Below are 27,416 nucleotides of genomic sequence, written 5' to 3'. Positions count from 1 at the left end.
TGTCTCTTAAGAAATCCACAGTTTTGATTTTCTGTAACCGCCCCCACCCCCGCCCATGCTTTTAAAAGCACATATTATGTGCCAGATGCTAGAGTATGCATATTGGATATATCATTTATTTAATCCTCACCACAGCACTGTGAGGTAGATGTTATTGCTAACCAATTTTACAGATGTGGAAACTGAGGCACAGAGAGATTAAGTAACTTGGCCAGCACTGCTCTGCTCCAGCAGAGCTTCTGGAAGTCAGCTGGCCAGCTAGACTCTTTCAGATTACTTTTCCTAACCCAAGCCCACTTCTGAATTGTCTCTCCCTATTGATTCAACCCCTGTGGTGATGGGTTTATCTTCAAATGAAGTTTCCTAGGATAGCCCTGCTATGGAGTCAACCTGACCAAGGGCCAGCCGCGCCACTCACCTGGGAGCAGTTGCCTGTAGAACCAGAGAACAGAAATAACAAACTTCACTAGGGTTGGCCACAAACCACAAGATCCTCTAGAAGGACCCCAAAATGTCCATGAGGACCAATAGTCAGATTACTGACTGTGCCGCCAGAGAAGAAAAGGGCAGCCTACCAACTCTCCATCCAATTTGAGCCACGTGACTTGCCAACGTGGGTGTTTTCTGAGGAAAACCTTCAGTTCACCCAGCAATTCCAGCCTAAGCTCTTTTCCGAGTCTGCCTGAACTAGCTAGATAGTTGCCTCTGGGTCACTGTAACCCAAAAAGGCTTAATTAAAATCAGGAAATAGGCTCAAGTTCCTCTGCTGCAATACTATAAACTTTAGATAGGCCAAAGTAGGCTGCAAGGACACACAGGGATAAAAGGTACTTTGGATACAGCACAGTCGTCTGGGATACTCATACGCACACCCACACGATACCCTCCTCCGGCCCCATAGAAATTAAGAAATGAGAAAAGGAAAGTATTTGGCTGTAGGTGAGCTTCCTTTGTAAAGGCTGGAGACAACAGCATTTGTCTACTGAACACATTTTGTCTGGGTATGGGGGAAGCAATCTCTCCAGCCTGAGGGTCTCAGGCAGGACTTGGCCTGGTGGGTGATTGGGGCCAAGTGGGGGATGACTGGCAGGCCGAGGGCATGAGGAGGACAGAGGAAGAAAGGGAGGCAAAAGGTGAGAGGGGTGAGAGACTAGAAAGTGAAGGGAACAGGCACAGAAGGGAGAGAAGAGGGACGCCAGAGATGTTTGGAGTAGGGGCAGCTGGGAGAACCCATGGCGCTATCAGTCAGCTCCGCATCTTGATAAAGTCATTTCCTGTTTATCAGCCATCATTAGGGCATTAGAGTTCTCATACCAAAGATTTATCCAAGAGTAGACATTTGGCCCCTTTGGGTATCAATCCTTTTGGAACTCAGTTTCGTTTTTTGTTGTTTTTATTTGTTTATTTGTTTGTTTTTACCATGAATATACTTTATTTAGTCATTTTTGTTTACAAGTGAAACTCTGGGAATTCAAAATTAACATCGTTACCTATGAGCTTCTTAAAGACACCAGAAAAGTTTCAACCTTGTGTGCCACTTTTGTTCTGTTGTGCTTTGTCCAAATGAACCTTTGCGAGGTAGCTGCCATCCAGTTTCAAGGGGATTCTCTTGCCCACAATTTCACTTGGAAAGACCAAGTCCTCAAGATCGCATGGTACGCAGCTATCAGAGTACAGCTCCTGTGATGCTTTTGCTTATTTTTTGTATGGCTTTTTCAAGTTGGCTTAGGCAGAATTCTCCTCTGAGCAATAAAGACAACATGCTTCTCACTGAACTTTTTCTCCAATTCATGTACTAGCCAGACTTGGATTTTCTGGGAAGATTTCAGTCGAGAAACAGGAACAAAGATCATGATAGCTTTCTGACTACCACCAACTTCAGTTTCCTTGGCTGCTATGATATTCAGCTCCCTGAGCTGAGCCTTGAGGTCCACGTTCATCTTTGGCTCCAGAAGAGCCTGGGAGATGCCGAACTTGAACTTGTCTGGCTTCTTGCCGTTGGGCTTCGTGATCCTGGTGTTCAAACTGAACGTGGCCTTCTCCTTGCTGAGTGCTGGCTTAGGAAGAAGCCCAAGTCTCACCGTTTGGGATAGATAGCTTTTTGAAATGTATTCACACTCCACTGCTTTCTGAAACTAAACATCCTGAGTCTTTTTTCTGGAAACAGTGGTAAAAGAGGCAAGGAGCTTGTGAAAATTGGTTTCATTCTTTAAATAGATATTTGTTTATTCAGGGCCTTCTATGCACTAAGCACTGTGTTGGGTGCTGTGGACATGACAGACCTGGAGCCTTCTTATGGAACTTGTTCTGCGTATAATTTGGCCCATTTTGAGGGGGTCAGAGAATGGACGCTTCCACTTCCTAAACTGCGCTGGGCTGTGATGCAGTGAGGTCTTTGAGGGTCTCGGGAATAAGTCGAGTTGTTTACCCTTATAATAAAAGGCTCCAGATTGTGGTGCCGAGACTTCCCAGTGTCAGCTGTTGCTCCGTGCTGCTGTCACCGTGTTGTTTCTGTAGGAGCAGAAAGATGTGATCTCTTTCCTAACCCATCATAAGGGTCGTGGCCGACACTCCTATAACAAAAGACAGTTAACAAGAGAAAAGCATTTAACAAATTTATTTAATCAAAGTTTTACATGAGATGGGAGCTTTCAGAAATGAAGACCCAAAGACCCAGGGAAAATTGCGTATTTTTATGCTTAGGTTCTATAAAGAATGTTTAGAAATGTGATTGGATAAAGGGTATGATCTAATGGTAATAGACTGAAGGCAGAGGGTACCCAGTAAGGCTTGTCTGTTTAGATTCTTCTTGGCTTTTCTGTGTAGCATTCCTTCCTCCAGGGTATAGAGCAGGAACTCTCTGGCATGAGGGTCTACAAGGGAGAAGTGACCTTTCTAGATTGTACGGGTTGCCTTGGGGGAGAGAGGTTCTAGTTTCTATGATTCCCCCCCGGGGCAGGAGACAGGAGGGTAGGAGAAGGTCAGAGAGAGACTTTGCTTCTGAGGTGGCTTCTGAGACCTTCCAGTCTCCTTTAGTTCAAAGTACTCAGCATGCCAAAGCGCCATCGTTTGGGGTACCATTTTCTGAGGCCCAGCACTTCTTATCTGCCATGTTATTTAACACATGTTTGCCTAGGCTGGGGCCTTACAGTGGCTTTTCTCTCCCACGGAGTATAAAGTGGATGTGTTTTGTGATAATGGTTGGCCACTTGGATGTATTTCCTCTTCCTCCTTAGTTCTAAGCTGCATTCCACATGGTTGAGGTTGCTGGAAGTACAGCTTCCAAGGAAGTGATGACTTACGTTATAGTATAGTCAGTGGTGTGCTGGCAGATGTCCAACAATTGCCTCCCTCAGTTGAGCAGGGAAGGGAATGCTGGTTTATAGTGTTTGCTGATTTCCATGGTGTAAATGCTCCCACCATGGCCAATTTCAAGCTCCCGACATGACACCACTGAACAAGGAGTCCGGAATACATGTGCAACAGCATGGCATCACAGAGTATTTCCACCACACAGATACAATAGATGTAAATAACCTCAAAAGCATAGGTAACAGTAAGTGTAGTAAAATAATTAGAAAGTGATGAGTTTTGAATATTCATTAGCTTTGTCTTTTTTTTTTTCAAACGGAGTCTCCCACTGTCACCTGGGCTGGAGTGCAGTGGCGCTATCTCTGCTCACTGCAACCTCCACCTCCCAGGTTCAAGTGATTCTCCTGCCTCAACCTCCCGAGTAGCTGGGATTACAGGCACCCGCCACCACACCCTGCTAATTTTTTGTATTTTTAGTAGAAATGGGGCTTCACTATGCTGGCCAGGCTGGTCTCAAACTCCTGACCTCATGATCCACCTGCCTTGGCCTCCCAAGGTGCTGGGATTACAGGCGTGAGCCACTACACCCCGCCTGCTTTGTCTTTAATATAACCTAATTGTAAGTTTAGATCATTTCACTTTTAACAGTGGCTATATTTAACAAACTGGCCCACAAAATTCATGTTGAACCATCAATTCTCACTATCTGGGTGAGTGTGGTACTGCCTCACTTTTCTCTTAGCTTAAGCAGTAGAGAGTCTGAGTGAACTGGGTCCCAAGGCTCTTGCCCCCACTTTAACCAGAGCAGCCCCACTTGTATTCATTTCATACATAATGGGGTTCTGTGTTTGAGGAGAGGGTTCCAATGTTTTTTTATTTTTTAATCTTTTTTTTTTTTTTAGATGGAGTCTCGCTCTGTCACCCGGGCTGGAGTGCCATGGCACAATCTCGGCTCACTGCAACCTCTGCCTCCTGGGTTCAAGCCTCAGCCTCCTGAGTAGCTGGGACTACAGACATGTGCCACCATGCTAGGCTGATTTTTGTATTTTTAGTAGAGACGGGGTTTCGCCATGTTGGCAAAGCTGGTCTTGAACTCCTGACCTCAAGTGATCCACCCGCCTCGGCCTCCCCAAGTGCTGAGATTACAGGTGTGAGCACCCAGCCTCCATGTTTTTTAAATGTTTTTTTAAAAGGCATTGGTATAGATGGTCTATGAGTTTCCTTCCATTTATGGTATCTTAAGTTAGCCATGTCTTGCTAACCTTCCATTTTCCCTTTCATTCCCTTGTCCCCTCTTGTCACTCAGGCATCCTATTCCTGCTATTCCCAGAGATCGTTCTGTCCCATCCCAGGCTCTCCATCTTCACTGAAGAGATAGCTGTTATCAGCTAATATGGTTTTAGGTGATATTCCTCCCAGGCGTATTTTACTCTTCAACACGTGACTCCAGAAGACACATAAGATCTTTCAAATAAAAGGAATGAATTTCTAAAAGCTGGAATTCCAGGCAGGGTGCTGGGGGCGAGGGGTGGGGTGCTATCTGTACTCAGTGCCCTTAAAATCATAACACTGAACAGTCAGACCTGATTCTACTTTGCAGTATCCTTCAAAAATCTCTTGATTTCGATGGGTTGCTAGGTTACCCCCAAAGAACTGCCCAAGAGTGTATCTCTATTTTTCTTTACACAACACAGTTTTCTCTCAGTGAAAACTGAAACCTTATCCTAACAGATGTTTGGTTCGTCTTCCCCTGAATGCAAAGTTTTCATCCATGGAAATGATAGAGAGGCTGCAAAGGTTATGGATATGACACAATCCTTTCTGAAGGCAAATTCACCCTCTTTAGCATGCCAGAAAAATTATTTTTCCAGGAAAACTAAACACTAAGCACATGCTTGGATGTTCCTTTCAAGCAAGAGAGGAGCCCTTTCTATCCCATTAAGGTCAGGCAATTGCCCAAATGATTTGCTTCACTGCCTATCATAACGGGGAGTGTGGGATGGAACCAGCAGGGGTTTACTCTCATCTCTCTCCATCCAGCAGGCTAGCCAAGCAAAGTTCATAGGCAGAGGACCCTCTGAAGCCTGGAGTCAGAGAGGCTGAGGCTAGGGGACACTCGGGACCCCTCCAACACACACACACACACACACACATACACACACACACACACACACATAACAGATGCATGCATGCACACACATAGAAGCCCATAACATTCCCTCAGTTCAACACAGCAGCTCATGAGAGTCAGTATTATGGAAGCAAAAGTAGAGCAGAGCAGTGGAATAAGATGCATGGAATCTGGTGGCCCAGAAGGCCACAGGATGGGGCACAATAACGAGCTTCTTGGCCAGCTGCCTAGTCTGCTGGGTGCATACTGTTTAAATGTAGATAGGATAGCCAGTGGCCCAGGAGCTGTGGGGGACAAGAGGGCTGCTATTTCCTGCCTACGTGGCTACCTTCGGAGGCCTGGGGTACTTTCCATAGCTTTGCTTCTCGGGTTGTGTCCCCACTTCTGACACCAGCGGCAACCTCCCTTTGGCCCCATTTTGCTGAGAACATGGCTCACTATCTGAAGGCTTCAACTGTAAGGAGGTATATATGCATGCCCAACACACAAAACAGACCCAAAGCCAAACTCTGTCCAGTTGAGGCCAGCTTAGGCAATAAATCTTGCTCAATTCCCTGGTCAGAATACCTCTGGCTACCTCTGCAAGCCCGGTCTAGTCTTGATCCAGGGCCCTTTGGCCAAGGTCCCTGCACAGTCGGCACTCTTTCCTCTTCTCTGTCCAAGCTGAGCTCACTCTCCCCTGGCTTTCCCCAAAGTCCTTCACTTTCAGAATTGGAATCTTTTGAACCAAAACTTTCTTTCTTGCAAAAATATCTTCCCTAACTCTCACCTCTAGCCTTCCATTCTAGACTTCTAGGTTCTTTTGTGTCTTCTAACACTTGAATTCTGAGGGAATTTGGTCTCTCCAGGGGAAGCAGAGAGGCACTCCTTATTTATCCAATAACATTCAGTGGCTAATTGTCATTTATAGACCATCATGGAAGTCATCAATCTCAGAGTGTGCTTTTCCTGTATCACTTGCTCCTGACGTTGGTGAGAGATTCGAAATCTAAATGTAAGTCACCAGCAAAATACTGTCTTTTCAACGCACCAAAAGAAGGGAAAGTTAGCTTATCTTGTAGAATCCTTCAAAGTACTGTGAACTAGCTGAGTAAGGGTAATTAGAAAAAGGAAAAGGGAAGTCAAGGACAAACTCCCATGTAGTTGGAGAAGTCTCACAATAAAGTAAAATTTCCCAAGAATTGCCGGAAAGCAAGTCTTACAACCACTGGGAAATGATGAGTCCAAGAATTTCAGAAGAGCCTCCACCCTTCACCTGGCCTTGAAATCACCAAAGAGCTCCTACTGCTCCACTCCGGGCTCAAGAAGCAAGCTGCTTTTCATTGCTACTTTTCAAAATGTGCTCATATCCATTATCTCATTTGATTCTCACCATGACCCTGTGAGGTAGGTAGGACAGATATTAGTTTTCCCCGGCTCACTTCTGGAAGATTCCCAGGAGTCAGATTTTGCACAATTGTAAGTTGACAGGTTTGGCTCTATTTGCACATGCTAACAAAATCTGGCCTGGTCCAACCATTATGTAAAGGGAAGATTTGTCATGCAACATTGACCTAAGCTATGCAGAGAGAAGCCTGATCATTGGGGAAGGGGACTAGGGGAAATTTAATAATTTCTTGGGAAATGTAATAATTCTACTCCTCCTTTCCCTTCCTGGGCCTAAAAACTCACGCTTGAGTGGGAAGGGCTTGCATTATCCTCAAGCTACTCAAAAAGTTTCTTGAAGACTGGATACCAAGGCCAAATTCCTGTATATTTAGCTATTTTTGATAAACCTTACCAATTAATCAACTGTGCCTCGTGGGCCTAGCTCTTGCAGGGAGGAAGAGACAGAGAAGTAGGAGATCAGGGTCAATGGATCCTGACCTCCAAAAGCTTACAGCTTTGCTGGGAGCTAAACTTGTACACACTACACAACAATGCGTAGCAGCCAAACAAAAGGAAGAGAAGGTCAGAGAGGGTTGAGGCAGCCAGGGGAGACATCCCAGAAAGTCAGAACAGAGAGGTGGTTAGGAGCATGACCTCTGAGGTTGGGCAGTAAACATGGCTTTGAATTCCAGATCTACCATGGTCAGCAATGTGAACCTTGAGCGAATCACTATACGTGATCCATAAAATGGGGTGAAAATGAATAAGTACTTTCAAAGTTGCTGAGAAGATTAAATGAGCACAGTATGGTATCCATTATCTCACTTGAGAAAATAAAATTTGGTGCTATTTAAGCTAACCATTAAAAATGGGGAAGATTTGGAGACAGTCGGGGAAAGACAGGACAATACAAGGCGCTGAATTAAACAAAGGTACTGAATTAAAAAGGAAAGGAGGTGGGTGAGGATATTGAGAATACTGGCTAAAGCAGAGAGTGCATACATATAAAGGGAGAAGGAGAAAATAAACTGTGTTAGATTGGGTGCAGCAAGATGGTAAAAGGCTACCAACTGGAGGAGTTTAGACTGGATGTGATAGGAAGGGAGAAGCCACCAGAGATTTTTAAGCAAGAGAGTGACTTGACGATAGTAGTCTTCGAATAGGATTGGCCTGTGGAGCACTTGATGACTTGGAGAGGGACTGGAGGATATCCATTGTTTCAGGCATGAGTTGATATGTGCCTGGACTAGAGACATGAGAGTGAGAATAGAAAACATTTGAAAAATATTTTGTAGGAAAAACTAACCAGATAGAGTAGGTAATTGCATATGGGAGATGAACAAGAAGGAAGAGTCCAAGAGTCTTCCAAAGTTTTTAGTCTAGGTGACTTCAAAAGTGGTGGTGCCATTGTTCTTGCTTATAAGTGGGACCTGAACAATGAAAACACATGGACACACAGAGAGGAACAACGTACACTGGCGCCTGTCTTGGGGGGGTAGGGGGAGGAGAGCATCAGGATAAACAGTTAATGCATGCAGGGCTTAATACCTAGGTGATAGGTTAATAGGTGCAGCAAACCACCATGGCACACGTTTACCTATGTAACAAACCTACACATCCTGCACATGTATCCCAGAACTTTAAATTAAATTTAAAAAAAGAAAGTGGTGGTGCCATTGACAGAAAAATGGGAGTCAAGAAGAGCAGTAGACATGGAGGGAAGATGATGGACTCAATGTTCAATTTATAGAAATGTCTAGAAAAAAAAGTTGATACTGGAATACCCTAGAGAGTAGAATTTCCTTCTTTTACTTCCTTTCTGACAGACACAGACCTCATTTTTTGTTAGATAATTATATTATCTGCAAATATTGACAATTTTGTTTCTTCCTGTCTGATGCTATTAATTCTATTTTTTATTCTATGGCATTGGCTTGGAGCTCTAGTAAAATGTTGAATAGCAGAGTAGCAGTAGAAATAGACATTCCTGTCTTGTTCTTGACTTTAAGGGTGAAAACATCTAATATTTCAAAATTTGTTAACAAACACTTGTGTATTGCTTCTGTGTGTGAAACATTATTATGAACACTTTACAAATATTAGGCTATTTAATCCTCCTGCAATGTTATGAAATAGATATTAGTATTATTATTATTATTCCTCTTTTACAGATAAGAAAACTGAAGCATAGAAAAGCTAAGTAACTTGCCCAAGGTCACACAGCCAACAAGTGTTCAAAGCTCCACTGCTTAGCTTTGGAGACTGTGTTCTTAACTACCCTGCTACACTTGCTGCCTCTTTAAGTTTGAAGTTTTCTGTACCTTTCTGGAAAGTACTTTTTATCAAGTTAAAGTTTCCTTGTATTTCTAATTTTCTTAGAGCTTTCTAAGAGCAAATGAGTACTCAACTCAGTTTTATCAAACATTTTTGCTGCATCTATTGAAATGATCATATTATCTTTTCCTTTATTATGCAAATATAATGAATTGCATTGGTATGTTTTCTAATGGTGAACCAGCCTTGAATTTCTGGGATAAACCCTACTTGGTTATGGTATAGTCTTCTCTTTCCAAAGTGCGAGATTTGATTTGGTAATAATTTATTTACGGGTTTTGTATAGAGTTAGTTTTCTGTCCTCATACAATTTGGTATTGGTGTTATGATAGCTTTGGAAAATAAGTTGGAAGTTTCTCATCTTTTTTAATGCTCTGAAATTGTTTGTTTGGTAAAGGGATTATCTGTTCCTTAAAGCTGTTGTACACTTTACCTTTAAAGCCTACTTGTGTGTGTTAAGGGGGCTGAGGTGTACACATCTTTGATTCTATTTCCATTTCTTCTCTAGTTTTGTTGATACAGTCAGATTTTCATCTTGCTCTCAAGCCAATTTTGGTAAAGTCTCCCAGAAAATTGTCTATTTCATCTACGTTCCAAATTTACTGGTATAAATATTAATACAAAATACCAATTATTTATAATTTTATGCCTGTACCAGGACTTACACAATTACTAAGAATAATATTCTCTTATACTTTTTAATATATTCTTTTTTATTTTTATTTTTTGTTTAGTGCCACCCTTCATATCTGATTTTTAATATATTCTAAATGCAGTTCTGTCCTCTTTCTCTCCTTTTCTTCTTCTTTGGAGACTGTGTTCTTAACTACCCTGCTACACTTGCTGCCTCTTTAAGTATGAAGTTTTCTGTACCTTTCTGGAAAGTACTTTTTATCAAGTTAAAGTTTCCTTGTATTTCTAATTTTCTTAGAGCTTTCTAAGAGCAAATGAGTACTCTCCCTATCCTTCTTCCTCTCCCTTTCTCTGCCTCTTTTTACTCTTCAGTGGTTGTTGATGTGTTTTGTTTGTTTGTTTTGTTTTGTTTTGTTTTTAGCAAACTTGCTAATCTTTGCCTATTTTCATGGTCTTTCCAAAGAGCTGGTTTTTGCTTGTATTGATCAACATTTCATTTTTGATGATTGTATATTTTGTAAATTTTTGCTTTAATCTTTCTTAGCAAACCTTACTCCTGCAAAGCTCATCTGTCTGGAATATCCTTTCCCCCTTCCCTTTCACTTGGCTGACTCCTACTCATTCTTCAGTTTATGCATCATGTCTTTCAGGAAGCCTTCCCTGACGCTTCAGAGTGATTTAAATGCTCATCCTCTGTCCTCCCCCAACAACTTCCAGACCTCATCATTCCATGTTATAATTAGCTGTCTGCTATATCTCTCTTCCCTATTAGACTGCAAATTCCTTGAGGGCAGGGACCGTGTCTGGTTCATAATTGTACCCCCAAGCTCCTAACATAGTATTAATATTTGCCATCCCCAATAGGAGTTCAAATGGAAATTTTATTGGAGGTAGCAACCCACCCATAAGCTGGTAGGTAGATCTCACAAAGGAGCTCCTAGTACAGTCTGTTGCCTGAAGTTTGGGGTCTTTTTTTAAAAAGGAAAAAAATACCCTTGGTAGCTTTTTTCTTGATTTTTAACATAATCAAATCCCTTCAAATGTGTCATTCCATGGTCTGTCTACCCTTTGGGGACGTGTCCTGCGCATTCTACCTCTGCACTCCAGCATGGATCTAGAGGGTTCAACCCCAAAGGGGACAAGGCCAAGAGTTGGCCCTAAAGGAGCTGAGACTGACTAGAGTTAGAGTCTGCAGGCTGCCCCAGGGCTTTTTTATTTCAAAGCAGCTTCCTGCATGAGAGCCTTTTCCTTCTCTGTAGTGAAGGTTGGGATACCTCACCCCCACTTCCACTCCTCTTGTTTGCAATCTCATCTGAAACACCTTTCCCTCTATATTCATCTTTCCTCTCGATTCCCTCCCCTTATTTGCCATTGACTCTGTAGTTTTTTATTACTTGTGTCCAGGAGGTGTTTCGAGAATGTGAACTGAAGTAGTAGTTTATGAAATTGGCAACATCTGTGCTCTGCTGCCCTCAGTTTTCTTCTGGAAACTTCTGTGGTTAGCACTCAGGTCCAAGGAAAGCAGAACACAGAACGAACTGAAAGAGAGGCATACCCAAATCATGGAACACCATCGGCATCAGGGCTGGCTCCTGCCCACGTCTCAGCTCCCACCTCCACCCTAAGCTACAGGCTGATAGAAGACTATTTCTAGAGACAAACATTAAGCTGGTGACTGAGGGTTTTCCTGCTCACTGTGAATTTACTTCCTGGGAAAGATGGTCTCACTTCCTCACATCATCTGGGTTCCTCTTTGAGGAAGGCATCATGAAACTGAAATATAAAAACACTTCTGAAAGAAAACTCATTCTGAAATTGTAGGGAGGTCAGAGAATACAGGACCCAAAGGATATCCACTCTGTGCTACCTGCCTAAGACAGAACTAAGGAAAGAGAGATGGCTACAGGGAACCATGCAGGCTCATGGTGGTGCTAGGAAAAGGTAATGGACTGATGCTGCCAGGCAGCCTATCTCAGTCTTTTCTTTCTTCTTTCTTCTTCTTCTTTTTTTTTTGTGGAGATGGGATCTCACTATGTTGCCCAGGCTGGAGTACAGTGGTGTGATCATAGCTCACTGGAGCCTCAAACTCCTGAGTTCAGTGATCTTCCCACCTCAACCTTCTGAGTATCTGGGATTACAGGCATGTGCCACCATGTCCAGCTAATTAGGTTTTTATTTTTTTATTTTGGAGAGATGGGGTCTCACTATGTTGCCCAGGCTAGGCAAACTCTTGGCCTCAATCAATCCTCTCGCCTCAGTTTCCAGAGTAGCTAGGCCTACAGGCACATGCCACCATTGACAGCTAATTTTGTATTTCTTTGTAGAGACAGGGTCTCACTACATTGCCCAGGCTGGTCTCAAACTCCTGGGCTCAAGTGATCCTCCCACCTCAGCCTCCCAAACCTTTGGGATTACAAATGTGAGCCACTGCACCCGGCCCCCTACCTCAGACCTTTCTAAGGTTGCTTTGCTGACAGCAAATGTGCTCCAGGCACTGTGCTGGGCTCTAGGGATATAGCAAAGAACAGGACACAGTTACTGCCTTGAGGAGCTTATAGTCTGGTGTCTGTGTGGGACACAGTGTCCACATTTGGAACTTTCCTGGCTACTATGCTCTCTGGCACCTTGACTTGAATATGTACCATCTCCAGCATTTTCAGTGGCCCCAGAGACAGAAACTGCATCTCATTTATCTGTACCCCCAACATCTAGCACACTATTTAAAATATGGTAGGTACCCAATAAACATTTGTTAGATGAATAAAGGAAGGAAAGAAAGGAGAAGGGAAGGACGGAAGGAAAAAGGGCTAGATGAGGTGTCCCAGAAATGTTTCATATTGACTGGAGATGATGTTGAGTAACTTTCATAGGAGCCAATCTCAGGGAAATGCTTGAGTCCCTGAGGATCATTGATTGGACCCCCCAGAAACAACCCTCCCAGTCAAGATGTCTCTGAAGCAACTAGAATCCTGAAGCAGTTCCCAAAGTCATGGGACAAAAGCTCAGGCATACCTAGGTCAGCTTCACAGATGCTAGTGACTTTGAATTGGTCACTTTTATTGTAGTGTTTATTCATCCTTGAAGGTATTAAAATAATAGGGTAGAAAAATAGTTTGATGGTTCCTCAAAAAGTTAAACATGGAATTACCATATGACCCCACAATTCCACTTCTAGGTATATACTCCCCAAAAATCGAAAACAGGGACTCAAACGAGTACAAGCACATGTGTGTTCACAACAGCACTACTCGCAATAGCCAAAAGGTGAAAATAACCCAAGCATCCATCACATGGTGAATAGATAAACAAAAAATATTGTATATCTTTACAGTGGAATATTATTCGGCTATAAAAAGGAATGAACTTACTGATGTGGGTTAGAATGTGGATGAACCTTGAAAACATTATGCTAAAGGACAGAAGCCAGACACTGAGGCCTCACATTGTATGATTTTTATTTACATGAAATATCCAGGATAGGTAAATTTGTAGAGTTGGGGCACTGATGATTTCCAGAGTCTGGGAGAAATGAGAAGAATCTGCTTAATGGGTAAGAGGTTTTACTTTGGAATGATGGAAATGTTTTGGAACTAGATAGAGGTGATGGTTATACAACATGTGAATATACTAAATGCCACTGAATTATTCAGTTTAAAATGTTTAATTTTATGTGAATTTCACCCCAGTCAATTATTTTACCTTGGAAAAAGTCACAGTAGAATAGCCTCAATTCTGTGGACAGACTGGGTAGTTGTGGGAAGGGTAGACTAGCTGGGTGTAGAGTGGGAACTATTTCCTTCCCTACCCACCACCCCACCACGCCCCAATGCTTGTTCCTTTCTTCAGCTAAGTCACGTGTTTATTCCTATCTCCATTCCTGTTCATATCCAAGAATCATCTGGAATTATTCTTAAGAATATTCTACTTCTCTAAGGACTGTTCATCAGAAAAAGGCAGTTGTAATTTATTGGGAGCCCTTCTAAGAAACCCCAAATATCAAAGATTTTAGGAATATGGAAGCCAGCATGTAGACATGTCAGCTTAAGAAGATGGCCTTTTGAGGACAGTCGTCAGAAAATGTTGATGTAGCCAAGGTGATGGGTGCATACAAAATGCTGGGTACCTGGGGGATGCTAGGGAATGCTTGTTGATTGACTGATTCTTTGATTGAGTAAAAAAAGACATTTGCATTATCCTAAGTGAACTAACACAGGCACAGGAAACCAAATACTGCATGTTCTCACTGATAAGTAGGAGCTAAACTTTGAGTACACATGGACACAAAGAAGGGAACAGCAGACACTGGGGCCTAACTGAGGGTGGAGGGTGGGAGGAGGGTGAGGATCAAAAAAGTACATATTGGGTACTATGCTTATTACCTGGGTGGTGAAATAATCTGTACGCCAAACTCCCATGACACAAAGTTTACTTATATAACAAACCTACACATGTACTCCTGAACCTAAAATAAAAGGTTTTGTTTGTTTGTTTGCTTTTTTTTTTTTCAAGAGCCAGCAATGGCAATAGCCAGGAAGGCACACCCAGCAGAGGGAATGGCAAGAGTAAGAGCAGGACCAAAGAATTATACCACCCAGAATTATGCTGCAGATGTTGACACAGCAGAGAGCTTCAGGAGAAATAGAGGATGGGAATCTTTCTTTATGTAACTCTGCTACTGAGATCCTTTGCAAAAGTAGTGATGAAATGAAAAATACAAATACCAAGACAACAAAATCTGAAAAAAATAGAATTAGTGCTGAAATATAATTAACTGATTTTCTATTTGAATCATCATATGACATTCATAGAATACTAGCATCATGGAACTATTTATAAGATTTTTCTGCTAATAGTCAACACCCCAACAACTATCAGCTCACTTTTTGCTCATTCACAAAAAGTTATCTTAGAAAACTTATTAAGGAGAACAACTCTTTAGTCTAAATGGCAAGTCTTGTTTTATAAAATAATATCTCAACACAGCTGCATGTGAAAAATGGTCATTTTTTAAGCAGTCTTTGTAAAAGTAACAATGAATTTTGAAGTAGAAGCTGATGCTTTGTGTCTTCTGTTATTTGTGTGGTCAATGACACGGCTACTGCTCCCAGAGTAAATGATACGTGCCAATGAATATTTTGTGCGAGTTAAATGTTCATCATCCTCTTTCTGAGAAATAAAAATGCATTACTTTAAAAACAACCAAAAAAGGACATTTAAACAAAGGATTCCACTCCAGTAGAATCTCGTTTATGGGCTTCAGACCACATTTTGTGTAAGAGTCAGTCATCCATTTTTTTCTTTCATTCCACAAAAATCTATTGAGCACCTGCTGTGTTCCAGGAAATACAGTAATAGGGATGCGCCATCATAGGCATGGTTAAAGGAAATTCACATACAATCCCCCCAATTTTTTTTTTCTTTTGAGACAGAGTGTCACTCTGTTGCCCAGGCTGGAGTGCAGTGGTATGATCTCAGCTCACTGCAACCTCTGCCTCCCGGGTTCAAGCGATTCTCCTGCCTCAACCTCCCAAGTAGCTGGGATTACAGGCATGTGTCACCATGCCTGGCTAATTTTTGTATTTTTAGTAGAAACAGGGTTAGACCATGTTGGCCAGGCTGGTCTTGAACTCATGACTTCAAGTGATCCACCTGCCTTGGCTTCCCAAAGTGCTGGGATTACAGGTATGAGCCACTGCACCCAGCCTACAATCCCCCAAATTCTTTGTAAACATAATTTCAACCCTTTACTATCTCTAAACTTTGAGCTTGAGTAGGCCGATGGGCAAGAACAGGGCAAGTTATGATGATGATAGTGGTGTGTCCACAAACTGGAATATGTGATCCAATAAGTATGGTTAATGGACAACAGAGAAGAATACTTGAAAATAGGGCTATTGAAGGAAATGGCCCTTTGACAAGGGAGGTGGAACAGTTGGGGGAAATCCTGGTCAATGTCTTCTTCCTTCTGTCCTGTCCCCTACCCCATGCCTGGACCACCTGGAAACTATGGATTAAAGCAGTATTCTCTTGCACCGCTATGGCTACACACACCTCTGGGTGCAGCGGCTGCTTTCCCCTATCTCCAGCATAGTTCATGAGGGACTCCATGTGAGCACTGGGTTGCCTGAAATTGAGGGAAAGCAATCTGGTCAGAACTAAGTAGGGCCTGCTTCTTGTTGCCTATGCTACAGTTAATCCATTGCCATCTGTCTTTATTTTGCTGACTCACTGCTTTCATTTGGGTTGGCAGTTCTTTTGCTGTTGGCTGCAGTCTTTAACTGTTTACAGAGGACTGAGATGGATGGAGAATTAGGGGCTTTGCATTCATTCGCTGAATGAAATCCTACCCAGGTACTGTGGGCCTCTTGTCGAGGGGCTGAGGCCAAGGCCCCTGGATTTTGATGGATGGTGGAGATTAAGTGTAGGGTAACACATCATTTAGTCTGATTGCAAGGCCAGATTTCTCCCAAGTGTTGCCAAATGAGCTGGGAGGTCATGCGAATTGTCTGCCCGAGCACAAGGGAGCGCGATATCTTTTAATTAGAGTAAGGATGAAGGATATTAGGGACCTTGGTCTGTCAGAGAACTTGGAACACCCAAATGCTATACTTCATTCAAGTTTCTCTTTAAGCTTCACCTTATCCATGGAAGCTTTTCTGCATAAACTTCCATCCCCACACTGCACCCCATCCCTCCTCCGAAATGCACTTCCCTGCACTTTGAATCTCATCAGCATTTGGTTTCAACTGTGTACAATCTTGGCTCCCACAGCCATTTTGAAGCTGTCCTTCAGCAGATTTGAGACCCATTCTTTATCCTGTGAGATAGAACCTCAACAAGATGTGAAACTCTGTAGCCTTTATAGCTCATTTTGTTATATGGCAATTGGATCCTGGGAAAAGGTGACTTGGAGGAAGCCATCATTGGCCTTTGAGACCTATAGGAATTCAGTAGAAACACTTTCAGGATGCTTTTGTCAAATGACTTGTGTTAAGATGCCAAGGGTTTGTCGTGGGCTCGTGTAAGTTTTAACCCTTTTCAAGGCTACTTTCTGTAAGCATTGTATCATTTCTGGGGTAGAGGGAGTTGAGGGTTTTTTGGCATATCTGCCTACTCAGCCTTGGTGTCAACCAGTACTTCCTGGGATTTGGGGTAGGAACAATAGAAGTTAAAGAGGAACTTTGTGTTTTAGGTAGGGGGAACGTAGGTACTGGCTTGCTCAGGATAGTCCTGTTTTACACCTGCTGTCCTAGTGTCATTTTTTTTTTTTTTTTTTGAGACGGAGTCTTGCTTTGTCGCCCAGGCTGGAGTGCAGTGGTGCGATCTCGGCTCACTGCAAGCTCCGCCTCCCGGGTTCCCGCCATTCTCCTGCCTCAGCCTCCCGAGGAGCTGGGACTACAGGCGCCCGCTACCTCGCCCGGCTAATTTTTTTTGTAGTTTTAGTAGAGACGGGGTTTCACTGTGTTAGCCAGGATGGTCTCGATCTCCTGACCTCGTGATCCGCCCGCCTCGGCCTCCCAAAGTGCTGGGATTACTGGCGTGAGCCACCGGGCCCGGCCTCTAGTGTCATTATTGAAGCATTGCCCTTCACCCACAAAAGTGTTCCAGTTTGTACAATAAACTTAGCTTTAGGCAGCAAATATGTAATGTACGGAATCACACTCAGAGCTAGAAAGACTACAGAGTTTTGCAGTTGATGAGCTTCTATCTCACTGGGATAAAGAACGGCCTTTCAAATCTGCTGAAGGACAGCTTCAAAATGGCTGTGGGAGCCAGGATTGCACACAGTGGAAACAAAATCCTGATGAGATTCAAAGTGCAGGGAAGTGCATTTCGGAGGAGGGGTGAGGTGCAGTGAGGGGATGGAAGTTTATGCAGAAAAGCTTCCACGGATAAGGTGAAGTTTAAAGAGAAACTTGGCTGGGTGAGGTGGCTCATGCCTGTAATCCCAGCACTTTGGGAGGCCGAGGCAGGGGAATTGCTTGGGTCCAGGAGTTCAAGACCAGCCTGGGCAACACAGTGAGACCCTGTCTGTATGATTTTTTTAAGTTAGCTAGCCAGGTGTAGTGGATCACAACTGTGGTCCCAACTACTCGGGAGGCTGAGGTGGGAGGTTTGCTTGACCCCAGGAGACTGAGGCTGCAGTGAGCCATGATCATACCACTACACTCCAGTCTGGGCAACAGAGTGAGACCCTGTCTCCAGAGAGAAAGAGAGGGAGAAATGTGAATGAAATATAGCATTTGGGTGTTCCAAGTTCTCTGACAGACCAAGGTTCTGAATATCCTTCATCCTTATTCTAATTAAGAAACACCACACTCCCTTTTGCTTGGGCAGACAATTCACATGACCTCCCAGCTTGTTTGGCAGCAATATGTTTTATAATTATATATTTTATAAGCAAGTATAAAAAATACTTGCTTATAAAAGTTGTTCCCTTAACAACTTAAGATTGTATGGTCAGACTATCCCAGGGAAGTGGCTTCTCCAAGCCACCAACCCTAGAAAGTATCCTCTACCAATCGGACAGGATCAAAACGTAGCCTCCAGGAATCGGAGCTCTCAGACACTGCTGGCAGGACTGTAAAATGGTGCAGACACTTTGCAAAACTGTTTGGAAATTCTCAAACAATTTAACATAGAGTTACCATATGACTCAGCAATTCCACTCCTACACATATACCCAAGAGAAGTGAAAACATATGTCTACATAATAGCTTGTACATGAATGTTCATGGCGGTATTATTCATAATAGCTAAGAAGAGGAAACAACTCAAACGTCTATCAACTGATGAATGGATAAACAAAATGTAGTATATCCATATAAGGGAATATTATTTAACCATGAAAAGGAGTAGAGAACTGATATATGCCACAACACGGATGAACTTTGTATACATAATGCTAAGTGAAAGATGCCATCACAAAAGACTGCATCGTATTATTCCATTTCTAGGAAATGTCAAAACAGGCAAATCCATACAAATAGAAATTAGATTACTGGTTCCCTAGGACTGAGCAGGGTGGGGATTCGGGGATGGAAGAGTGACAGCTTAATGGTACAGAGTTTCTTTTGGGGGTGATGAAAATGTTCTAAAATTGGTTGTGGTGATGGTTGCAGAACTCCATGAACAACTGAAAACCACTGAATTGTGCCATTTAAATGGGTGAATTGTGTGGAATGTAATTTAGATCTCAATAAAGCCATTAAACGTGTGGCCTCCAGGCATAACTCAGACTCAGTACCAGCTACCCAGTTAGGCTTGCACTCCTTTAGCAAGGACATCGGTACTGTCTTCCAGAGAGCTCTTCTCAGGCTTCAAAATGGGCAAGCACGAACTTGGGCAAATGCCTCATAAGGGCAAACCAGTGGGAAGAAGCCTTGTTAATACCCATAAGCCTTTGGGTTTTTTTTTTCCCCTTTATAGAAACATCCAACCCAAAGCCACAGAGTCCAATAATAATTGACAGACAAGAAACTTAGAGCTTGCCTACTCCAATCCCTCTGTGTAGATGCTCAGAAAGAGGAAGTGACTTGCTCAAGTCACACAGCTAGTCAGTGGCAGAACATGGACCAGAACCTGATGCTCCTAACTCCCACTCCAGTGCTCTTTCTCCTGTCCTGGCTTCTCCACTACTTCCCTTTTCCCTGCCTTGCCCAAATCAGCCCCTTTGGCCCTTCGTGCTAAAATCTAGGAGTCAAGTCTGAGAATCCAAGCACAAAATCAGGGTGAATTTACAATTTTGGAAATACGGTACAACTTTCCTAAGTAGTGGATCAGAAGATCTGTATTATAGGTCTTCCAACATCAGGATGTGGATGGAGTACAGGATTTGACCCCTGGTACAACTAAATTTGTGGAATAATCACATGCTTCTTTTTATACTGTATTTGGCAGTATTAGAAGAGAAAAATAATATTCATCTTAGGAAAACCTTGGTAACTGCAAATTTGCTGGCAACCTTATTTCCTCTTGCTTTCTTGGAAGAAATCAAACGAAAAAGCAGCTGTACAAATTAGCCCTGACCAACAGGCTCAGGACCAAAACAAAACAAAACAAAAAATAATAAAGCCAAAAACAAATTAAGCTTAATATTTAAATCAGAATGGAAAATATATCCAACTATACGCCTACTGGAGCCCTTGAAACTGCTAATCTCTACTTGATTATTCACAACCTGACCTTTGCAGGAGGTCAGGACAAAGCTGGGGACAGTCTGACCGAAATGTATCAGCAATTTTCCAAACTCCTTCATCTGCATTCACAGATTTTCCTGATAACCCTAAGAGCAGCAAAACCATTGATCATGCTTGTTGGAGTCCTATTAGTACCACAGCGAAAAGAAAATGTGCTTAGTAGGCCATCAGTCAACAGACCCTGTGTGCCAGGTACAATGCCAGTGCTAGGGGGAGACAAGACAGGGGGAAGAAATGATGCCTACCAACAGGAGCCATACACCCCCAAAATAGGGTGAACCAGGCATGGTGTAGGGCAAGGGCACAGGGCAAGAGCAAAGCTGAAGGGGTAGGAGAGTTGATGCATGTTGAATAACAGTGAGGGGACTAGTCTTTCTGGAATAGAGATTTCTTTTGAGGGAATTAATGGGATGTTTGATTGAAAAAAGAAGGTTGGAGACAGATTGTGGAGGCAAAATGGAGCATTTTGAAGAGGTGAGTGGCCAGATGAAAACCACATCAGGGGAGCCTTCTCTTCACCCTCCCCTCAACACTGGTTTTGGTGTTCTCTGGGCTCCCACAACTCCCTGGGCCTTATCCTAGCACTTTACATATTTTCCTGTAATTCACTGCTTCCTTGTACTTCTTCCCTCAAACTGATTTCCTTGCGGGAACAGCTTACATCTGGTTGATGCATATATCCCTAATGCCTAACAAAGGGTTTAACACGTGGTCAGCACTCAGGAAATGTGTGTTGATGGGATGGGACAGGACGGGATGGGACTTGATAGAAGGTTAGATCTGTGGAGGAGCCATGTGGAAGAGAAGGCAGGAAGAGAAGATCAGTTAGAAGGATGTTGCCCTGGGAGATATGAGGAAATATGGCCCTGACCCAAAGCAGTAGCGATGGTGACAGAGAAGAAGGGAGGATGTCTGATGTATTTTGAAAGAAGAATAGACAGGACTTGGGAACCTTAGTTAACACTGACCTGAGGAAACAACGTAAAACGACTGTGGAACCAAAGTAGGTTCCTCATGAGGCAGTGTGGTAGGTCCTACAGACCCCAGTAGGATTAACCAGCCTCCATTTGCACTTTGTGGACAATTGGTTATGAGCACAGCTGTACTTTTCATGTCTAGAGGTGAAAGGGACTAGACCATTGCTGAGGGGACTTTGCCCAGCTGTCTCTGTGCCGGCTGTGCTAAGTCCCCAGGGAGCTCATGCTGACCAATAAGGCAAAGCTCAAGAGTGATGAACCACCGTTTGGCTGTCTTAATCCTGAGGCCTCAACTCAGCTCCCACCACCTGGAGGTGTCACACAAAGAAGTCCAAAATAAAGAAGAGTGTCAGCCCAAGAAACAAGAGTCTCCTTTTCCTAGCCATGCCTGTTTCGTTCCACCCTCAGTCTTTCTGCAGCTCAGGAAGGGAGGGGTGAGAGAAAACCACGGAACTTTTCAAAATCCCATTTTCCAAAAGCTAAATCAGATTCATTCTGTGTCTCCTGCGCAGACTGCATTAGTCTGGGTAATGTAAACACTGTGAGGCCACAGCTGTCTGCCAGCTGCAACGTTAAAGCCCGTTTTGGGGGGCATGAAAAAACCTGTCTGTAACTATCACAGATGAGAAGTGTTAGTTAATGAATGGTCCCTGCTGAGTCCAGAGCCCAGCTGAGTTATTTCAGTCTTGAGCCTTAGCAGAGATTTTTATTGGGTAACAAATTTCAAATGCTCCAGTCACCCCTAGACCCCAGATTGGAGCTCGTTGCTCAATCCAACCCCCACCCCCCAGCCAAAACTAATTCACTCCAGGGACATTCCTGATTGCAGCTCAAGAATCTTGGTGTTTGGAGTGTTGGGTGATTGCTCAAGGAGGATTCGGTAAGGGCTTAATAATAACATCAGCCTCCTTGTGCTCCCTGCAGAAGTGTGGAGAGTGACCTTTTTCAAGAGTAGGGCAATCCGTGGCTTCCACCAGGGCTGGTCAGCTTGGAGCAGCCTAAGGAATGGTGGCTTTGAGTTGGACACCACTGTTTCTGCTGGGCCTTGGCTTAAAGCTCTGGGTTTTGCTGGCACCTTTCCACTCCTGCTATTCTTTCTCCTCCTATGTGGGCTCAAGTCAGGGGCAAGGCCAAGAGGGCCAACAAACCACCAGCTACATTGAGACAGGGGCTAGGGCCCAGGCCTTTGCGTGCATAATACAGTGGCATTTTGTACGTTCACAATGTTATACCATCATGACCTTTGTTTAGTTCTGGAACATTTTTATCATCGCCAAAGAAGATCCCCATACCTGTTAAGCACTCATTTCCCATCCCCTCCCGGCACCGGCTCCCGGAAACCACTAATCTGCTATCTGTCTCTGTGGATTTGCCTATTCTGGACGTTTCATACAAACGGAATCATACAGTATGTAGTCTTTGTTGTCAAGCCAGCATTCTTTGAGTACCCACTGTAATAGACATGAGGATTCCTCCTCAGGTGCAGCAGCTACTGCTTTTTAGAATACTTAGCTTAATCAAGGCACATGCTGGGTGATTGATTTGCACCATTCTATTTAATCTTCACAACAACTCTCTAAAGTAGATAATAATAATGTTCCCATTTCAAAGATGAGTAGTCCAAGACTAAGAGAAATTGAGTAACTTGGCCAAGATCGCACTATTAGTTAAGATTCCAACTCAAGTCCTTCCATTATTTATCATGTATTCAGCCCTACTTAGAGCCAGTCTGCTTACTTAGAGGCAACATACTGTCTTCGTGGTATGTGCTGCCTGCCCCATCTTGCCCGCCCTTAAATCCCCACTGTGATAGACCCCATAGGCAAGGGAATAATCTCATGAGCCCCTTGTGAAAATACCCATGTGTTGGCAGGGCTAGTAGCCTGGCATGAGTGCCCCTAGTATTCATATGCCCTTGGGCACACCCAGAGTTTTCTTTAGTTCCCAGAGAGCTGAATATAACCCCACCCCCTTCTCTCCCACTCATGAAAGCATATGGGTATGTTAGTGAGAGTTATTTATAGAGAAATCCTTGAATCTGCTCAAATTTATTTTTAAGTAAATCATACGCAAGCTTTGGTATTTGATTATTAGAAATAAATAATAAGTGAGGCCAGGCATGGTGGCTCACGCCTGTAATCCCAGCACTTTGGGAGGCCGAGGGGGGCAGATCACCCGAGGTCGGGAGTTTGAGACCAGCCTGACCAACATGGAGAAACCGCGTCTCTACTAAAAATACAAAATTAGCCGGGTATAGTGGCACATGCCTGTAATCCCAGCTACTCAGGAGTCTGAGGCAGGAGAATGGCTTGAACCTGGGAGGCGGAGGTTGCAGTGAGCTTAGATCGCGCCATTGCACTCCAGCCTGGGCAACAAGAGCGAAAGTCTGTCTCAAAAAAAAAAAAGGAAGAAGAAGAAGAAAGAAAGAAATAATAACTGATTGTCAAACACCAATGTGTCCTGACATCAAAGGTGAGACCTTTTGGTCCAAACACATCTAGAGGCTGCAGAGAGCTACAACTCAGCTCAGTTACCTCCAGTTTGCAGGTGAATTCCCAGATCAGTGAAGTTCTCCCTGAAGACTGAAGATCGGATTATGTCAAACAAAGGTCTGGGCTGGCCTTCATGAGGCAGCCTCAAAGGCTGTGCACCTCATGTCTGGACTTTTGAGCAGTGACTCTGGCTGCATCTGACAGGGACTCTCGTGTCCCAACCACATGTACAAGAAATCACAAGGGCTTGACCCAAGTTCTGCAACAAAACTCAAGAAAAAGGAAAAGGAAAATGTGAGTTGTTCCACTGTTTTAAAGACTTCAGGATATATGTTTTAAAAATTCACAAATGGGAGCGGCACTCAGGAAAGTTCAATGGAACTGAAAGAGACAAATATTGATACTCAACAGTCAGCTTCTATAATAATAATAATAATGGGACCGCCTGAATTCAAATAAATGGAACAGATGTTCCTCATGTGTTCTGAGTTGAAAATCATTCCTTGATGTGGGATCAGTTAAAAATCAAGCTTGGGACTTACTGTATGTTTAATATAAAAACTCTCAATAAAAATACTTTAGAGGCAAAATCCAAGTGAGGGCATGCTGCAGTCATCAGTGCAAATAATCAACCAGTCAGCATTTGCCTGTAAGAGACCAAGGGATGTACATGTGTGAGGATGAGAATTACTGAGGATAGAGGTGGTGATAGAAAGTTATTTGCCATCACGTCTAACCGGAGCTCAGCATGCAGGAGTTTTCTCAATGTAAGTGGGACTTGGAAGTTGAAGCTGTGGTGAGCCCTGGAAAAATGGAAAAATCAATTATTTGATATCAAGTGGACATTAGAGGAATTTTCAAAAGATGGGCTCGTAGAAATAAATGAAACTGTCCCACAGAATAGCTAATTTCAACTTGAACCCGCCCAGCCCCAGTATGGGGGTATATAATGGGAGGACTTTAGTACTTTAGTCTGCCATCAGTACTCCATCCACACCTAACATCAGAGCTGGAAGACATACTAGAAACTATGATCCAACATTCTCACTTCACTGATAAGGAAACAGGCACAGGAGTCTCTTACACATGCCCAGGGTCATAGAGGAAATTCATCTCCAGGCAGAATTCAGGGAACCCACTAAATGAAAGAGGCAGAATCAAAATGGAATATAGAAAACATTGTTGCCCTTTCACAATACAGGCATAACATTAGGATTCTACAAGAAACACCAAACTGGCATGCCCTTTCATTCCACAGTACCAGCTAACAGCCCTCTTCATTTTAAAGAATTAGTGGAGTAAAACAGTCACCCAATCCAAAAAAGAGAAACACCAAACAGACAGCCACAAAGAAGGTCTTGACGAAACCAGGAAAGGGTCGAGGGCATTGGGAAGCTGCCTTACAAGGCCAGGCAGGAAAGATTAAAGCAAAATAGTTGGGGAAGATGAAGGCATAGAAGGGATGTCATATAATCAAAGTATACAGAGGAACTCCTGAAGGTCGTGGATCCAAGGGAGTTAGACACATTCACCGGATTCTGGAGTACAAGAGAGATGCACAGCCTTTGCAGTGATTATCAGGAAAAACAGACTGAAAAAAGCAGCTTTACTATACACAGTGGATATGAGATGCCCAGTAAATGTGAAGGAAGTGTGCAAACCTTATTCTGAAGGTGTTGTGAAGTTAAAAAGCATTTTAATGCTTCCAGTAAACCAATTCTTGGTTTAATAATAACATTAATAATAGCTACCATTTATTGAGCACTTACTATGTGCCAGGCACCATGCTGAGCTCTTTACATGGTTTTCTTATTTCCTCCTTTTACCTTTATTTCATCCTTTTTTATTTCATCCTACAGTTGTGATGTAGGCACTACCTCCATTTTTCAGATGAGGAAACCGAGGCTCAGAGAGGTTAACTCATCTTCCCTAAGTCAGACAGCTAGTCAGTGGTAGAACCTCCCCTCAAATCCAGGTCTCCCTTAACTCCAGAGCACAGAAACACTCCCCCATCCTGCCTCTGTAATTGGGACAGCTTGGTTGCTTGAGACTCTCCCTCTGACAAAAGAGAGATCTGACAAAATTGATATTTTAGAATGTTCATTCTGGCTGGTGGAAAAAGTGAACTGGAAATATAGGCCCCAGGACCAAGGAACCAGTTAGGAGGCAGAACCAATGAAAAGGAATGCAAATAAAGAATTCTGTGAAATAGAACTGGAAGGAGAAACTGACAGACTCCAAAGACGAATACGATCTTACTGTGCCAGGATCTGCTTTTGCCATTTAGGATATCATGGAGCTCTTCCTATGACAAGACATATAAATCTGCCTTGTACCTTTTGTGACTGCTTAGGCATTCATTCTGTGGGAGTACTACTATGACAAACACTGTTCTAGTGAGCATGCTGGATATACATATATCTTTGTATACTGGTATGTATATAGGATCAATTCCAATCAGTGGAATTTCTGGCCTGAAAGAAACATATTTTAAATTTTGATAGACTTTTTCGGGAAGATTTTCATAGTTGAGTGATTATTATTTTAAATTAGAGGTGTGGGAGGGAACCTTCCTTGATAGATATACTATAGCAGAAATAAATTAGTTGGTCATCATTCAAAAGTGTAACCGAAAAGCACAAGGCCTTTCATACCATTCCTACCAAACAACATCAATGTTGTCGAAGCTAATTACAGGAAGAAAGGGAACAGAAGACACAGTAATCCTTTTGGGAACCATTTTCAAATGGAGAACTGGGAACTCATCTCTCTTCATTACTTAATTTTGAGGGAAGGGGAACTATGCTGAAGTGTTGAGGAGCTGGATAGCTGTGGCTGTCATTTTTTTTTTTAAGGGACAGGGTCTCACTCTGTCACCCAGGCTGGAGTGCAGTGGTGTGATCATATCTCACTGCAGCCTCCAACTCCTGTGCTCAAGCGATCCTCCTGTGTGGCTGTCATTTAATAGCCTATTGAGAGGCTTCTAGGAGGAAGATTGGCAAACTGAATACAGGGCAATTTTCAGATATAATAACAACTTGATTTTGTTTGTAGTTGAGAAGATTGGCTATTGTTTTTAGTTAGGGAATTTAAATAACTTCTTTAAAACAGTTCCCAAAGGGAAGGGAAGGTAAACTCAAGTGTTATTATGAAGTATAATGGTCTGTCCCTCCAAGTGATAAGTTTGATTCACTGCTAGTAGAGCCAGTTCTGCTTGGCACCTCCCCAGTACTAACTGCCTCTGGCCAAAAAGCTACCAGGCCCTGGTGCCAGATCCTGGGTGTCATGAGCCAAGTAAGAAGAAGGGAGTAGATGGGGAGAGAAGGTAGCTGAGGCAAGCTGTCTCTCCCAGAGAGATGGGTTACAACAGAATCCAATGCAAGCTTTTATGGAGAGACCTATGTGTGGAGACAATAGGCCTGCTTTTTAAATTTCCACAAAATGAGCTAGGTACAGAATACCACTATTTTATTCATTCACTTGGCAAATATTTACTGAGCATCTACTATGTGCCAGGTCCTTTGATAAACACTGGGAGTAAAGTGTTGAACAAAACAGAAGTGTCCCCTGCCCTCAGGGAGCTTACTGTTTCATAGGCGAGGTGAGTGAAAAGCAAGTAAACACACAAATATAGAATTACAAATGGCAAAAGAAAAAATACAGGTGGGGCATGGACTAAGGGTCAGGATGGTGTTGCCATGGTGGCCTGGCATTTAGAGTGAGTTCTGAATAAAGAGAAGGGGGCCACCTTTCAGGCTGAAGGGAACGTGTGTGAAAGCACTTTTGGGATTCAGGCTCTTGAAGTCGCTGGTCAGGCAGGAGGCTCCCTGAAATCTGCTCCACTTTTTGCTCCTCACTGTGCAAACCAAAGTGCTCTAGGCTTTGTAGTTGCTCGGGGCACAGAGGACCAGGTGGGTTCCAGAGACCAGCCTGAAAGTTCCCCAGTGAGGATGCATGGTGATAGCCTGCA

General features: G+C 43.2%; 2 protein-coding genes across 5 annotated transcripts in view; one reads left to right on the top strand and one right to left on the bottom strand.

The window, feature by feature from the left end:
- The window catches only part of PLAC1 (placenta enriched 1), a 201,761-nt gene that overhangs the window by 112,943 nt on the left and 61,402 nt on the right, over positions 1–27,416 (top strand). The window lies entirely within an intron of this gene.
- LOC129475412 (small ribosomal subunit protein eS7-like) lies at positions 1,653–2,327 on the bottom strand. The gene is made up of 2 exons (XM_063634597.1): positions 2,283–2,327; positions 1,653–2,057 (listed from the first exon to the last, which is right to left on the bottom strand). The coding sequence occupies exons 1-2, from the start codon at positions 2,325–2,327 to the stop codon at positions 1,716–1,718; spliced, it is 387 nt and encodes a 128-aa protein (XP_063490667.1). The 3' UTR covers positions 1,653–1,715.

This window comes from Symphalangus syndactylus, chromosome X (genome assembly GCF_028878055.3).
Source record: "Symphalangus syndactylus isolate Jambi chromosome X, NHGRI_mSymSyn1-v2.1_pri, whole genome shotgun sequence".
Classification (NCBI taxonomy): domain Eukaryota; kingdom Metazoa; phylum Chordata; class Mammalia; order Primates; family Hylobatidae; genus Symphalangus; species Symphalangus syndactylus.
Note: the sequence above shows the minus strand (reverse complement) of the source record. Positions and strands in the feature narration are given on the sequence as shown.